Consider the following 16,129-nt stretch of genomic DNA (forward strand, 5'->3'; position numbering starts at 1 on the left):
ACCTTTCCATTATACAGGGAGGTTACACATTTTCAAAACCTCAGTTTCTTTATATGAAGATGCAGTTTGCTGTTGTCACAGGATGTCTGTACTTCATCTGTGATTTTACCACAGTTTTGCTGTGGACTAATATGGGAATAGCCTGCAGGAAACATGCCTGAGAGGACAGGACTCCCCCATGGATGAGGCGATGGTCACATGGGTTGCCCCTGCTATTTATACAACTGTGTGGATGAAACAACAGTGTCCTTGCCGCTGCTGCACTGCCCCCTATACCCCGACACACTGGTACTTGTGCAGTCTGCGTGAGTGTCTCTGTGCAGTTCAGCACCTTGTTGATCTTGAGGCTCTTGATGTTGTCGAAGCACTTCTTGAGGTGAGGCTGAACGGCCTCGGGGCGCCGCGACTGGCCCAGGATCTCCAGCAGGTCATCGTTGGACAGGAAGTAGAAACGCGGGAAGATCTGCCTCTTGGTCTCCAGGTACGTGTCCAGGGTCTTCTGGATCTCCTCCAGCTTTGAGTTCATCTCGGACAGCTTCTCCAGGAGGCCTGGGGGGGAGAGAGGGAGTGGGAAAGCGGAGGAGGGTCAGGAAAATAAAATTGAGAAGGAATAAAAAATGAAGGAAGGATTATGCATTAGATAAATAGAGCATATACACACTGTTAGGCCTTTTTTTCTTCCCTTATGTCTCCCCCCTCCTGCCCAATCTGCCCCTGCTCTCTGACTACTCTCCCATCTCTTCCTACTGCTCCTCTTCCTCTGCTCCCTAATTGCTCTCCCATCACTTCCTGCTGCTCCTCTGTCCCTCTGCTCTCCATCAATTCCTGCAGCTCCTCTTTCCCCCTGCTCTCCAATTACTCTCCCATCACTTCCCACTGCTCCTCTCTCCCTCTGCTCGCCCTCTCCATTACCTCCTACAGCTCCTCTCTCCCCCTGCTCTCTGATTACTCTCCCATTACTTTCTGCTGCTTCTCCCTTCTTCTGCTCTCTGATTGCTCTCCAATCCCTTTCCTGTTCTCCTCTTTCTCCTCCTCCTCCTCTCCGATTGTTTCCCCAGCTCATCCTGCTGCTCCTCTCTCCTCCTCCTGCCCAGTCTTCCCCTTGTCGTACTCTGATTGCTCCCCTCCCTGTCACAGTCTCCTCACCAGGATGGTGTGTTCCTCTCAGGGCATTGTTGTCTTTGTTCAGCCGGTCCATGATCACCTTCCAGCTGGTGTTGATGTCGTCAAACTCTGCTGACTCTCGTGGCAGCTGCTTCCGAATGTCCTCTCCCAGGAATATGTTCTGCCAGACGAGGGACAGAGAGGAATGGGAGGAAGAAGAGTGCTTGAGTCAAACACAGATCTGCTCTCTAGAGTTCTGTTCATCCAGGTTTTCAGCCCACTATTTCTCTCTGTTTCTCCATAGTGAAACAGAAACGCCAGACACAAAAAAGAGTGGACTTGACACAAAGACGGCACACACTGGGGTTGTTCAACTGGGCTCAGGCACTCTGAGATAATGTGTTTTAGTGTTTCATGAATGGAAACCTCTGCACTGAAGTATGAGATTATCTATTGTCTTGTAACAATGTTCTGAATATGTTATTATGTCAACAACAACAACAACAATAATAAAATTATTATTATTATTCTTCAGGGCTCAAAACACTATTTAGTTGGGGGTCCAAGCATTTTAGTCATTGAGTGCACTATGTCTCAATATACATATACATCTAAATAGCAGAGGGGTGGTCACTTCAGCTATGGGTATTCCTGATTGGTACTGAAACTCAAAAAAATATGAAAAAATCTTGACCCGTTCATCTGAATAAGTCTTATAAAGTATTTGACTAATATCAAAGCCCAGAGGACCTCTGGCCGTGACCCCTAACCTCCAAGTACATCCACTGCCTCTGCACTGTGAGGATCATCTCGATGACCTCCAGGATGAGCGACAGGCCACGCTCCCAGCGGTCCACCTCCTTCTCGAAAGCCTTGACAAAGCGGGAGGCCTTCATGGTGGACAGGGTCACCTGGTTATCCTCCAGGGCCTGGAAGACCTCCTCCGTACCCCTGCGCACAGAATAACAGTAACCACAGGAGTGAAAAATGAACTCCTTCAGGATCGGCAGTGAAACACGAGACAGGGGTCACTAATGGAATTCATCTGAGAGAGAACAGGGGACAGATCTTTACACAGAGGGTGGTCGGTGACCAGCTGTGCTGTTGGAGCTGATTTCCTAGGATTTTCGAGAAAAAGCTGGATGTGTACCTCAGGTCAAATGGCTCCAAGAAAACTAAATGTGCAAAAGGCCTCTTCTCATCTGTGCGTTCTCATGTGCTTATGTGTTATTTAAATAAAATCTCAAAACAAACATGGAAACTGGGCAAGTGCAGCTTCAGCTGAGAGCTGCCTAAGAGCCCCAGTCTGCCAGCAGAAGAAAAGCTGCAGAGCTGGTTCTCAGGTTTTTCCATGGATGCTACAGCTACAAAGAGTAATGCAACAATACAGGAGCTCTTCATTTTCTCTCTTTAGCTTGATATTTTTCAGCACTAGCTTGCTCAGAGAGGCAGGGGTATGTGAGGGAAGGGGGTGTCACTGAAAAGTGTATGTGACCCAAGCTGCATTTCTCCAAAGCCAGTGTGTGCTCAAAGAATCAAATGGATCCAATCACGACAAAACACCACCTTCAGGAAACCTTCACTCTAAAAGCACCACTTCCATTGCTTTTTTGTGTAAAAAGTCAGAAATCTTAGGAGCTAATTGCTTAATAATGCTAGAAAAATCACAGAAGAATGAGCACAGGACTGCAAGACTGCAGGCAAACTCTCAAAGTTGATTTTAGAATCTTAGAGAAAAGCTTAGAGAGAGAACATGATTTAAAAAGCTTGCTCCAACATGCTTTTTTACCTCTGATAAATTTCTTAGAGAACAAATTCTATAAAAGCAAGAGCTCATACATGAGAGTTAACCTCAGTGTCTCTGCGTTCAGGGGAGCAGAAATCTGTTCCTGTTCTAATACATCTGTCTTCCTTGAGATATCATATTTTATAGAGGCTTTTTCAGAAAGTTAACAGAGAAGGAATCATTACAGCTGGGAGTAAAAGAAAAGCAGAGTCCTCATCAGAGAACTATAACAACTGAGAAATCAGGCAAACGTGAAAACTGGAATTGGGAAAAGGACTCGTGAGGCCTAAACGACTAACAGATGCTTTTCAGGACTGAAAAGGTCTGCCTTAATTGGATAACAGTCAAAGAGAGACGGGTCTTTTGCAGAAGGAGCTAACTGGCCCAGTGATGATCGTGTGCAGTTCAGACATGTAGATTCTTATTGACCAATCAATAAACAAATTAGCCCTCCCAGCAGAGCGCCTGCAGCTCAGTGGAGCTAGAGCACACCCTTCCCAAACGAGGCCCGATTGCGCTGACTGCAGCAATTCGTGTACAATTCCTTTTATTTTCCGCTCCAAGCTTCTGTGCCTCTCGACTACAAGAGCATCATTTGTTTTCAAAATCCTGAAAGGCATTGACAAAGAGTCAGCTGCGAGGACATTAACAGGAATTTGGGTTCAGCAGTGAAACAGGGGCCTGAGCTGATAGGTGGAAACCTATACACTGAAGGGTGGCAGGTGTCTGGAACAAGCTGCCCATCTCCATTAACATCCCCAAAGCACTCTCTACAGGGTATTTAATGGTATTTGAAGTCCTTGGATCAATGAGCTACCAACAACATAGGAAGCAAGACTGGATGAGTGCAGCATATCTTGTGTGTGACCCGTCTTCCCTTCCTCTCCCTGCTCCCCTGTGGAAGGGCCCATACTGTACTGTGCACATTTTGGGTTGATGCTGAAAAAGGATCTCAAAGAGTCTCTCCTCTTGATTAAATACAGCCAGCTGCTCACAACTCCTAAAATAGAATCCTTGACTTAAATATTTATTATGTCTTCTTAGCAAAACAAGCATTCCCAGGTTTAGTGCTCTGGTTTCCTGCATTCTATATCATTACAATTACAACCCGAATTTACTCTCAGGTCAGGCTCTTGCTGTTAGCCACCACCACCACGCCAACACACACGCATGGGCATAATCCCAAAAGAATAACTCCTCGGGGTTGAAACGCATGGGGGAGAAGGAAAATTTGGATAATCAGGACCATTTGAAAACTCTTATGTGCCTCCCAGATTTGGCCTCTTCCATTATTCAAGGATGACGACTTCAAAATAAAGGAAAACTGGGATCCCCTTTCTTTGTTTACTGTAGGCACTTACTGCATATTTACTAAATCAGTTTTGCTAGCTAGATGATAATTGAATTGGGCCGTAGGTCCAGTTTTAATCCTTAGCAGATGGTTCCAGGAATTCCCCAGCATAGCCAGAGCTAACCTGCAAAATAGGGTGCAATACCACTTTTACCGCTGGGTGGCGGTGTTGCACCGTGTTTCCCGACATGTTCCTCTGCCTCCTTGTTCTTTTTGTTCTCAGACCACACCAATTCACATCAATTTCTCAGAAAGCTTTCCAAAGCCTGCTCTCATTATATCTTTCTTCCCTGGAAGAGCCTATGAGCTTTGCAGTAAGCCTCAGGTCAACACGCGTGTAAATAAAAGCAAACGTTCAAAACCTCCTTAAGAGAGAAAGGAAGAGAGGGCTTTCTTTAACATGAGCAAAACAGCACTCCTGAAAGGTGGAGCAGTATTTACAAGAGAGAGGTTAACAAGAGTGGTGACGGCAGTGTCCATCTGTCTGATCACTTCAGTCTTGCACACAGTTACACCTAGGCTCATTGTGGAAGGCGTTACTGGTTATTGATGGATAATGTTCTTTGAAAATTAGGAGGTTTTATTTTTTACTGAGATGACTGTAAAGTTGCAAGTTATGCTTCATCTTTCATGAGCTTGAAACTTTTAAAAACAATTTTATAGAAGTCTGTTAGTACGGAGTAAAATGTGTGTTTTTTTTAAAAGGAGTTTCAAACTGTAAACCATCCTATGCCCAACCGCTTGTCTCCGAAAATAAACTCACAAAAATCACAGAATCTGATAGTTGTTCCTCGTTTTCAAACACACTTTGGACTGAGGAGTTGCAGGAAAAAAAAACGACCAATTGCATTTTCCACACAAAGAACACGCTGTTTGCGACAGAGGCCGGGAGAGATCGAAGGAGACCTGGAGCCGATCCTCAGTTTAACTTGAGTGACGAGAGGTTTTTACCAAAACGCAGCCTCCTCCAGAAGAGGATTTAAACTTCTATATATAGCCGTAGTGATTGGCACGCAAGGCCCTTTTAAGATTTGTTGTGAGCGTGCTATTTCTGTAGCGCACACACATTCCAGGTTGCCGGAGGCTGACGCGAGGCCCGGGGCTGACAGCTCTTCAGAAGGACAGGGGCTCTTTCTGTCACACTCGGAAAAGTGCTCTATTCAAAGAGCCACCTTTAAAAAAATAAACCCTGGGATTAACTTCAGGCTTGACAGAAAAAGCTCTTCTGGGCTAAGGAGAGGTGTAAACTATTCATTTGTTTGTTACTTATTTTGCATGTCTTAGTAGCTATAGTATGAATGTCTCCCCTTCCTGTCCCGTTCTCTCTTTGTCCTTGCAGTGCCCATTCCTCCTTTACTCTCCCTCTCTCGCTCTCTCCCTCTCTCATCTCACTCTTTCTGACTTGTCATATTCAGCAGTAAAGAAAGATGTAATTGGATTATCTAACATTACGTCTCAGAATGTGCTTTTAAATAAGGACACGGAGAGTCTGCAGAGTACCAGTGTCCTGATTATCGGCAGAGGCATCCCTCAATAAAACAGCCCGACAGCAGAATAATGTCTGAATTTTTCTTTCTGTCTGAAATAAATGGATAGCTCACCATGTGTTCTTAACAAATTCTGACTATCAACACCACGGGTGCTATTCACAAAATGCTTGAGAGGAGCACTGGAGGAGAACTGATGCTGTTTTTCACAACGCGTTTCCTATTTATGAGTCTCCAGAGGGCTCTACTAGGGTGCTTCAGAGCTGTTTTCTGATCTCTTCAACTTAAGTTCAACTTGATTTATAGCTCCACATTTGAATAAATACAGACTACATTGTGGTTTCACTATCTAGGCAATGAGAATCTACACTATCCAGAATATGTTGTCTGTTTCTACAGCACATTTTTTAACACAGCTCCACTTTGAAATACAGAAAGAGGAACATAAATTAGACTCCTTTTACATGTCTGATCCAGTTCAGGGTGTACTGGCTGCAGGGCTCTTTTGTACTGATGAAGGAGGGAATGGCTACATTTATTTCAATTGTCACTTCACACATACTTCTGTCTGTGCACATTTACTCAAAGAAATTCAGCCCCTGGTACAGGGCACAGTAAAAACCTGAAGTGGATTAGACATCTTTGCAACTGGAGTCTGTCTGACCTGACTAAAAGTCTGTAGTGGATTAGACTCCTTGCCATGGGAAGCTAAGTAAAAGTAAAAACCTGGAGTGGATCAGATTGCTGTGCAATGGGAGTCTGGCTGATAAGACTGTAAAAGCCCAGAGTGGATCAGTCTGCTATGCCATGGGAATCTCCACACAGTCTCCACACAGGTTCCTACCTCAGCCTGTGATGGCCTTTGTCTTTGTAGGGAGCAATGTCCAGGAAAGTCTCCTCCCAGGTCTTTGCTATGCCTTCCAGGGCCTGTAAGCAGCAGAGAAGCAGAGGAAGAACTTTGGGAAATGACAGAAAATACAGTCAGACAGGGAATGACTGGACAGAACGGTTTAAAAAACACTTTCCTGCAGGAAAAAAATGAAAAATGTGAGCAAGCTAGTCTTCAAGCAAGCAATGTATTTAGACTTTTTTAATTTTGCACAGTGATTGGTAAATGGACTGCGCTAAGATGAAGGACTTGAGTTCTTTAGAAAATCAATTTCTTAGCTATTCGAACAAATCTTGTTGTGGTAACCTAGGTGAACAGACACCACTGCACTGAGACAAAAATATGCATAATTCATACAGGAGAGAGTAACTCCACAGAATGTGTGCTGGCAGTCGGAATTTCCCTGGGATTTGCTGGCCCTAAGAGAGGAGTGTCATAGCTGGAAAGAATTAAGCAGTGTATCGATTTTCACTCACACTGCATTTTAATGCTCAGAACAGAAGAAAGCTAATGGCAAGAACAGGCCTCTAGGCCCGTCAGCACTCGCCAGCCCCTCTACACTAAGTGCTTCCTTCTCTCGCGCGGCTAAGCTGGGCTCCCTCCTGTGCCAGCCTCCAGCTGTACCTGCTCAATGGACAGCTCCTTGCTGGCAGCCGCCGAGATCTCGCTGATCTTGTCTGCGTGCTGGTCCAGGCCCAGTTGCACAATTTTCTCCAGGGTGAAGTCGGCACTGGTCTGGTCGAACGGACGCTGCACCTCATACTTGATCTGGTTCCAGTGCCTATCAGACGAATCAGTCATCGGTTTCATTCGTGTTCATTCCTCCCCTTTGATCATGACACCCTTTCTCAGGGTTTCTAAAGAGCAATCCTCTAAGTGCTCATCTATGACAAATTATTTCTATAATTTTTCCTCCTGTATAATTCTGTGTGACTGATATTTTTTAACATAATTTTATCTGCCAAGCCATCACTGGACCGATAGTGCAATTCTGGCTGCTACAGTCCTGGTATTGATGTTACATCATAATAATTCCTTTATGCTGTTCTGAACACTCCACTTCACAGGTAATGGGGATCCCCTCCACCACCACCAATATGCTGCCCCACCTGGATGATGTGACAGCAGCCACAGTGCTCACCACACACCAGCTAGGGGAGGAGAACAGACTGATGAAGCCAGTTCAGAGAGGGGGATTATTAGGAGGCCATAACTGGTAAAGGCCAGGGGGAAATTTGGCCAGGCCATTTTCTTTTTGAGAAACACCTAGGGATTTTTAATGACCACAGCAAGTAAGGACCTCAGTTTAATGTCTCATCCAAAGGATGGCACCTTTTTACAGTATAGTGTCCCCATCATTATACTGGGGCATTAGGCCCCACACAGACCGCAGGGTGAGCCACTCCCCTACTGGGCCCACTAACACCTCTTCCAGCAGCAGCCTTAGCTTTCCCAGGAGGCCTCCCATCCAGGTACTGACCAGGCTCACACCTGCTGAGCTTCAGTGGGCTGCCAGCTGGGAGTTGCAGAGTGATATGGCAGCTGGCAGTTTTCCAGCTGGAATGGCAGTCGTGAGCACATGGCAACTCTCGACTGCCATTCCAGCTGGGAAACAAACCATCTCTAAATGCATAAAGTCATCAATCTGACCCACCTGGATAGAACCAACTCTGTCTATAGGAACCAACACTGTCACCTCTATCGAGCTTGAAGGTGCATCTCTGGTGATGTGAGTAATTTGGAGAGCAAGTGTGCCCAGACAGAAGAAGCAGATACAGCTGCCCATGTCCTGGCTCACTAACACTCAAATGCCATAGTTAACATCTCTAAGCTGCAATGGCTGAGGCAACCCTAAAGGCTAGGGGAACCGGGGTGTTGGTTGTTTTAACTGTTCAGGGAGACTGGCTGCATTGTAACTGGGAGTGTTTTGCTCATTACTCAAGAATGTGCTTCCCAAAAACAGAAAAAACAACTGACCTTGAAGAGCCCATCTTAGGAGAGCAGCTGCTTTCGTTGTACATTATGTAGTATGCAGGATATTGCATGCACTGGTATTTTTTTACATAACAGGTCTGCAAGTATTCATAAGGATCCAGACTCTAACTCTGGCACACATTGTGACAAATGATTCCTTCTGGGACATCAGCCAATCTCTTTATTTATGTTAACATAACACATTGTTAGAACAGTACAATCTCCAATAAAAGAAATCCAATTAGTTTCGAAATTCTCATTAAATAGCACAAATTCATGTCATAAAAATATAGGCAGAAGCACAAAAGTCCATGTTTCACATCTGCCCTCCTCTGTCACATCGATCACTTTGTGCAAACACTCAGTAAACTCTCTGGCTCAATCCAAAGCGCCAGTTCTGACTCAAAGAGTGTTTTGTTCAATTGCTGCCCCTAAACCCCCTCCCACCTAGTGATTTTAATATGGAAAAACAACATTCTGAAGGCCTGGTCAGATGAGTGAAAGGGGAGCCCACAGCAGATTTCTGCATGCCTCCATCATCCTGATCTTACTACTAACAGCCATGAGGCAGCTAGGCGAGATCAGGCCAGCCTGTTGAGCCTACAGCTGTGTAACCTCTGTGTAAACACTCCAAAACAGCATGGGTGGTCAAATACTGGAGGAATATTAACAGTTACTGAATGTTGTGTAAGCTGGAACGGATTGGAGGAGCAGGTATCTGACTGCTTCTACAAAAGAGAGGCAGCCAGGGAGAGAGAGAAGCTGCATTCACAAAACTGTGATTGTGAGTCCTGCTGACAGAGCCCCCTGGAACTGACGCGAGATCGAGAGGGACAGCAGCCAGAGGGCCGGAGAAACAACAGGCACAGCCCAAAAGAGGCTGGATAAGCCAAGCAGGAGACAGCAAGAACACGACAAGGAAAAGGCTCAAAAAGTCATGATCATCGCAATGTGAATGAGAAGAGCTCAGCTGTTATTTTTTCCCAGATTTAGTTTTGTCTTCTGTGGGTTTTACTCTGAATGAAGTATGGCTATTTCTTTTTTGTTTTCTGTTTCTAAACATTGCCTGTCTCTTTCTATTTACAGAAAGTTTCAACCTTCCTTGTCTGAGTGTTAGCTGGAGGGATGTTGGCAGGCTGACCAGCCACAGCCAGGATTAAATCTAAACTTCTGAGGTCCTGCAAGTTACACATTTACTAGCTTGTCACAGGCCTCTGCTTTCTTCCCAGTCAAGCACAGTGCTTGCAGTTGGAGACCTGCGGAAAAGACTTGGCTTTGATCCCGTCTTTCACCTTTTTATCAGATTATCAACTTTTCCATTTTTGCCTGGGATTCAGTTTACGGCGAGCATTTTCGGAGCCCCAGGGTAGCTCTGCCCTACCTCTCCCTCATGGCCTGGTTCCTCAGGTCGGAGATGAGTGGCATGGTCCTCTTGAACTGGTCGATCTTGCTCTTCGAAGAGTCCACGATCTCCCACTGCTTATTCTGGAGGCACATGCAATTAGGGAAAAGCAGGTCAGAACATCTGCTCAGTGGTGTGACCCATTTCACTTGGTTTTCAGAACATAAGAAACTCACAAAAGAGAGTAGACCTTTCTACCTATCCAGCCTGTTTGGGTTCAGAGTTTAATTGATTGGAAGAACTTTTCCAGTCGTTAATTGAAAAAAGCTGGGGTATGGCTGGGTTACTTGTTCCAGACTCCCACAACCCTTTGTGCAAAGGAAGGCCTTATTTTGAGTATGTGTGAGGAGTTCCTGTGGGGTTTCTCCGGTACAGTACTCCATTTAGAGAGCAGCCTGTGACCAAAATGTGATATCCCCCAATTGCAGCCAATGTGACAAGGATTTCCCTGGTGGTGGCACACCATCTGGTAGGCTTAGGAGGGCAACAGCGCCCACCTGTGCCTTTGAGCATGCAGTGGTGTCAGTGAGAGTACCATCACTCCTCTAATTGTGGGGTGCTATGAAGCTTGCCTGAAGCTTTGCATTGTCATCAGTTTGAGATGAGTCACATCTTCAATTGGCCTTAGCTGACCTGTATAACACCGCGGAACTGGCAGCATTCCACATGACAAAAGGCTCTGCATCTCTACAAAAGGGTCTTACTCTCTACAACCGCCCATCCCAAATTCAACACACAAAAAATCCAAAAGAATTGATAACTCAGAAGTTTTTTAAAAAAATGGGAGAGGCTGGATTGTCCTCAGTCCCCCTGTGCTGGTTTAAAAGGTGAACCAATGGTGATCCACAACTGTTAAATCCTAAGCGGGGTCTTTGTGCAAAGGACACTTGAGATGTCAAAAGCACGCAGAGAGCAGTTAGAGGACTTGTGAAGTCTTCCTGCTTCATCAGTACAAGACTGCAGCAGTTGGAATGGATCAAGGTGCTGTGCACTAGGAGCCTGCTGCCCTGAGCCCGTGAGGATCTAACATGACAGCGACGCTCAGCCAGCTGCGCTGACCCTGGGGTCAGTGACATAGAGCTATGGACTGGGCCCGAGCTCCGGGGTGACAGAACCAGGAAACCACTCTGCACTGACGCCTGCGCGGAACTTGCCTTGAGCTCGCGGCTCAGCTTGTGCAGCCTCTTGTACAGGGCCTGGGCCGTGCTCTCCATGACCTCTGTCTGCAGTGTCTCAAACTGCCCCACCTTCCACTCACTCCAGTGGGACTCCCACTCCTTGGTGATCTGCCAGACCTGCTGCAGGAAGTCCAGGTCCTGAGTGGGACAGATGGAGAGAAAAATGGGTGTTTTAGACAACGCATGCCATCAGTAACTGCCAGAAATGTATTAATTGCCACTGTCCTGTTCTGCACAGAAAAATTTAGAGCAGGCTGGCAATTCAAGACTTAACTGGGACATTAGCAGAAGTTTTCTACTTGGGCTTAGCTGTTTTAACTGGAAACAGATTAGGTCTTTAAATAATGCAGTACATACATAATGCACCGTCACATCTCAACACTTAATGTTGTTTCTTAGGTAATGCTAAATAAATTCCCCACTTGCTTTGCTCATACACAAATGTCTCTCCTTCTTCTGTTTAGTCTAGTCTGGTGCTTCACAATTCATATTCTAAGGAGGGGTGTTATCTCGCCAATGAACTGTACCATCAACATGAGGGTATTGCATTAATAAAGATGAACAGACAGTTTGATCATAAATTCTTGGTGAATACCTCATAGTCTTTTGGGATTTCTCTGTGCCACAAAGGAAAGGAAGAAAAAAAGAAAGCAATGCCCATCCACATGCTTTTTAGAAAAGAATTGCAACTGGTCTGTCTCCTTCTTCAGGCAGTGTAAGTGGGGAAGACAGAAGGGCACAGGTCTGACCTTGTCCAGGGCCAGGATGTCTTTCGAGGAAGGCTGCTCGATCTTGAAGATGCCCAGGCCATGGCGGATGGTGGCCTCTTCCTCCTTCAAGGAGTCCAGCTGAGCATGGAGGCTAATGATCTGCTCCAGGGCAGCATCTGAGCTCACGGAACTGCTGAAGGGTCCTGTGATTCACACAGCGCAGAAAAGACACAACTCACACACAAGCATAAAGTAGGTACAGCGGACTCCCCCAGAAACTCTGCTCATCGCCCCCAATACCTGGGCTGCCTAATGTCCTGAAGAAAGACAAAAATCAAAGTCCTGTGCAGTAAAGTCTCAAAATAATTAAGAACCCCAATCATTCAGGTTTGGGTACAATAAGGTTTTAATTTTACATTTGTCTGCAGTCAATTTAAGCTATTTATCAACACCTCAACTGCAGATACTTCTGTTTCACTTAAGCTGAATAAAACAACCAGGTACAGAATAGTGCTGTGTCCACTAGCACTGCTGCCTCACAGCTCTAGTGTCCTGGGCTCAGCACTGGCCTTGGGGACATGTGCGTGCGGAGTTTGCATGTCCTGCTGGGATACAGATGGGGTTTCTGCTGATGCTCTGGATCCCAACTCCTACAGGTCAGCTGTCAGTCTCCAGGTGTATATCACTCCATGAGAAAGGCAGCGGAGGAAGACACTCCTTCCCCCTTACCCTCCACCCAGCACTCGGAAGGGAGCATGGATTCCGTGGAAGGACAAATAGAGATATTTTCTTTTTCTACCGCTGGTTACACTTTAATGCACAAATGGTGGGCACAAGGCTAGATTACCACCTGGTTTTTATGCCTGAGTTGTGTAATGAATATCTGTTAATACCATTTATTTTCTGGCTGGGCTCAGAAGCAGGGACACCCAGTGAATTCCTAGCAAAGGGGAGAGGGGATTGGGCTGGACAGAGAACGGGCTTTAGGGATGATTTATACTGAAGATGATTAACTAGCATGATAGATCTGGCCCAGCTCTTCAGAAGCCTGGCACTGGCTCAGCATGAGATGCAGGACTGCCAGCTCAACAAACAGCTCCCGACTCCCAGACGGGCTTTGATTAAGGAGGTGTTTGTGCTTCTAGATGAGACTTTCCTGGACAGACTCTGTTCACAAACCCTGCTGAGTTAACAGTGGGTGGCCTGCTTTTGGAATGGGGGCAGGGATTAAAAGGGGAAGGAAATAAGAAGGGTAGGAGAATTTCAATTAAGTTATTTTATTTTCGCACAGTTCGTAAGCCAAAAATATCCTTTGATTTTCACATCAAAAACAAAAATCTTTGTCTCTGTTGTGACACATTCAGAATGCGTGATTACGCAGACTTACAGTCAAGGTGAGGGCTAGTAAACTCAAAAAGTTATTTTTTGTGTTTCAGAATATCAGAATTACTGCTTGATATTTTCAAAGATACAACTAAAACTCCATCTGATAATCTAAAAACAAGATATATATAAGAAGAGAAATATGGACATAGTGTATCTTGAAATGAGATTGTAATTTTTCCTCCTTGCCTCATTCGTACTTTGCGGACTTTGAGAAACCGTCTGCTGCGCAGGGTGAGTGGAACAACCTGGCGGACTTGGGCTGAAAACCCAAGAGAGAGTACGAGAAGGGAGAAGAAGAGAGAGGGAAGAGGCAGACCGGGAACAGAGAAGGCAATAGACTGGCAATGAGACTGAGAGACGGGGGAGTGTCGAGAGAGGAAGAAGGGAGGGATAAAGGAAAAGAGGGAGGCAGGAGTTGAGCGTGAAGGTACAGTAGGTGTACCAGTGCCTGAGAAGTCCTCCAGTGTGGAGTGCACTTTCTTCTTGAACTCCTCCGCGGAGAAGAGGAGGCTGCTCTTGAACTTCTCCTTGTGCTTCTTCAGCATGCTGTCACTGTCGATCAGGCACTGCTGGAAGGACAGCCACTCTCCGTTCAGTGCCTCAAGCATAGCCTGAACCTGCAGACAACAGACAGCAGAGACCAGGGATCAAAGTGGGAAAATGAGATGGAGAAAGTGAAAGGGAGAGAGAATGAATTAAGGTCAGCTCTGTTATACAAGCTGAACTGCTTGGTGATATCTAGATGTAAACACCAAATACGTTTCTACCTGAGCGGTCATAAAACCTCTGACAGTTACAGTTGCAACATGCATTTTTATTCTGTGACAGAGGGATCTTGAGTCCATGCCATTGTAAGAAAGTCACAGGTCAGAGCCAACATATCTTGGGTGGGTAGTGGGTAGGTTTGACATTGTGTGTGTGACTGTGTGTGTGTGTGCACTGCTCAGGTAAGTGCTGTGTGTGGTATTTGTTTCTGGGATAAGTGTGTTATGTGCTAGGTTTTGGGGCTGGTCACCTAAGGCACGCAGGCTCCAGGCTGAACTTACTGTGCTATCGGTGGCGACCTCATATTTCTCCAGGATGGCAAACTGCTCGTGAATTGGGGGAATCTGGGCCTCCATCTTGGACAGGTCAGCCTGCAGGGACTCCAGCAGCTTCAGGCTGGTGCCCAGCTCCACCAGGGTCTGCGGGGGCTTGCTAACTCTGGGCAACACGAGACACAAACACTGTTCCCCCATGCATACACTTTCTCCTCCCTGCACCCTGCATTCCTCAAAGTATAAAAATCCCAAATCGAGGAACAGACACTTTAGACAAGGAAAACCACAAAACCTCTGTTTGGTTTCTATAGCTAATTATGAAATGAATTAACCTTTATTGCCCTTCAGAGAATTTGTCTTGCACATCAAGAGCTCATACCATATAACACATAACAAAAATACAAAGCGGCAATAGTATAATACTGACATTTAACAACATTTGGGGTGGGAAGATGTGGTGAGTGTGTGAAAGAGTTAGCTACAGGAAGCACTATGGTGGTTGGAGGCAAACGGAGGGCAATTAGTTGGGGCAGGTAGCCTGGGTGTTAACCGGAGTAGGCTACTGGAATGGGTAGCTAGGGTTATCAGCAGGACAACTGGGTTATAAAGCTGGATGGGTTGCTTGAATTTTGATTGAGCTAACTGGTTAAGTCTTGTAGCTGAGGTATGTAGTGGGGATGAGTGTTTGTTGTAGGTGATTGGGGTGGTTACCTGCGGTCTGTAGTCTTAATTAAGCTGATCAGGGCAAGTCGTGGAGTGGGTTGTTGGGGTCACTAGTTAGACTAGGCATTTGGGTTGGTTGACCTGGGTGGGTGATTAGGGCTTTAGGCCATCTTGTTAGAGTGGTTATCTGGGACAGCCCGTTGAAGATGGTGGGTAGTTATGCTAACTCACTTGTCTGCGTTGTCCTGCAGAAAGGAATGCAGCTCGCGCAGCCGGGCGCTGGCCATCTCGTTCAACAGTGTGGTGAACTTGCCCTGCCACTCGTTGCACTGCTGTACCAGGGAGAACTTCAGGGAGGAGCAGTCCAGCAGCACAAACTGCACACTCAGCACCGTCTCCTCCTTCTGCACATTGTTGGCCACCTCTGTGTACCTGTGCCACAGCAAGAAAAACAACCCGGATCACAGCGCAGTGATCGCAGCCTCTGGGACACTGTTCTTCTTGACATTTGGAAAAAAGGATATCTCAAGAAGAGAACCCACCCACTGTGGAGTCCCAAATAAATTATGCCTTAGCTTCCTGGAAGCATGCTGGGAGAATGAAGACATGTAGATACCCTGCAGGCTCCACAGTGCCTCACTGGAGAGTCATCTTTGATTGGAGGAGTGGAGTGTCTCTTGCTGACATCACTGCCTGGAAGGACGTTGACTCGAAAGGGAACCCTTGCTGAGCGAGGGTCTGACTGGTTAACTAAAGCCCATCCTACCCTGTCAGTGCCACCTCCCGTGTGGGCTACAGCATTCAAGTCCTGCTCAGAGTGTTGGCCCATAATGGGGGAACCCCACTGGAACCCCAAACCCCTCTCTAAAAGAACTTTTATAACCATGCTCATGCTCAGCTGGAGTGTTGGCCATGCCTATGTGGGAATATTACCCTGTTTTTAATTCTGTACACCTCTCCGAGATGCCTTTGGCAGAAAGGGCCCCTACAAAAATTGCATTACACTGCATTATATTACTTTTAAATGTACCTAAATTTCCCAAATCCAATCTGCTGATTGCATATCCCTCCCCTCCCCTTTCCCATCTGTCTCTGATACAATAAAGGACTCAACAGCAATTCAAAAAAATGCATACGCATATGCACTCTAATGCGTCCT

General features: G+C 46.1%; 1 protein-coding gene across 4 annotated transcripts in view; it reads right to left on the minus strand.

Annotated features, from left to right (window-relative positions):
• dnah2 (dynein, axonemal, heavy chain 2) overlaps positions 1-16,129 on the minus strand; it is a 90,206-nt gene that overhangs the window by 45,666 nt on the left and 28,411 nt on the right. For all 4 annotated transcript variants that reach the window (XM_069186670.1, XM_069186669.1, XM_069186672.1 and 1 more), the window contains exons 22-32: positions 15,202-15,402; positions 14,314-14,470; positions 13,710-13,884; positions 11,921-12,084; positions 11,148-11,309; positions 9,973-10,076; positions 7,242-7,398; positions 6,573-6,655; positions 1,875-2,055; positions 1,147-1,285; positions 332-549 (exon numbers count right to left, since the gene is read on the minus strand). In XM_069186670.1, coding sequence (XP_069042771.1) covers positions 332-549; positions 1,147-1,285; positions 1,875-2,055; positions 6,573-6,655; positions 7,242-7,398; positions 9,973-10,076; positions 11,148-11,309; positions 11,921-12,084; positions 13,710-13,884; positions 14,314-14,470; positions 15,202-15,402 — 1,741 coding nt within the window. The remainder of the gene's footprint in view (positions 1-331; positions 550-1,146; positions 1,286-1,874; positions 2,056-6,572; positions 6,656-7,241; positions 7,399-9,972; positions 10,077-11,147; positions 11,310-11,920; positions 12,085-13,709; positions 13,885-14,313; positions 14,471-15,201; positions 15,403-16,129) is intronic.

The sequence above is a fragment of the Lepisosteus oculatus genome, chromosome 3, assembly GCF_040954835.1.
Source record: "Lepisosteus oculatus isolate fLepOcu1 chromosome 3, fLepOcu1.hap2, whole genome shotgun sequence".
Taxonomy (NCBI): domain Eukaryota; kingdom Metazoa; phylum Chordata; class Actinopteri; order Semionotiformes; family Lepisosteidae; genus Lepisosteus; species Lepisosteus oculatus.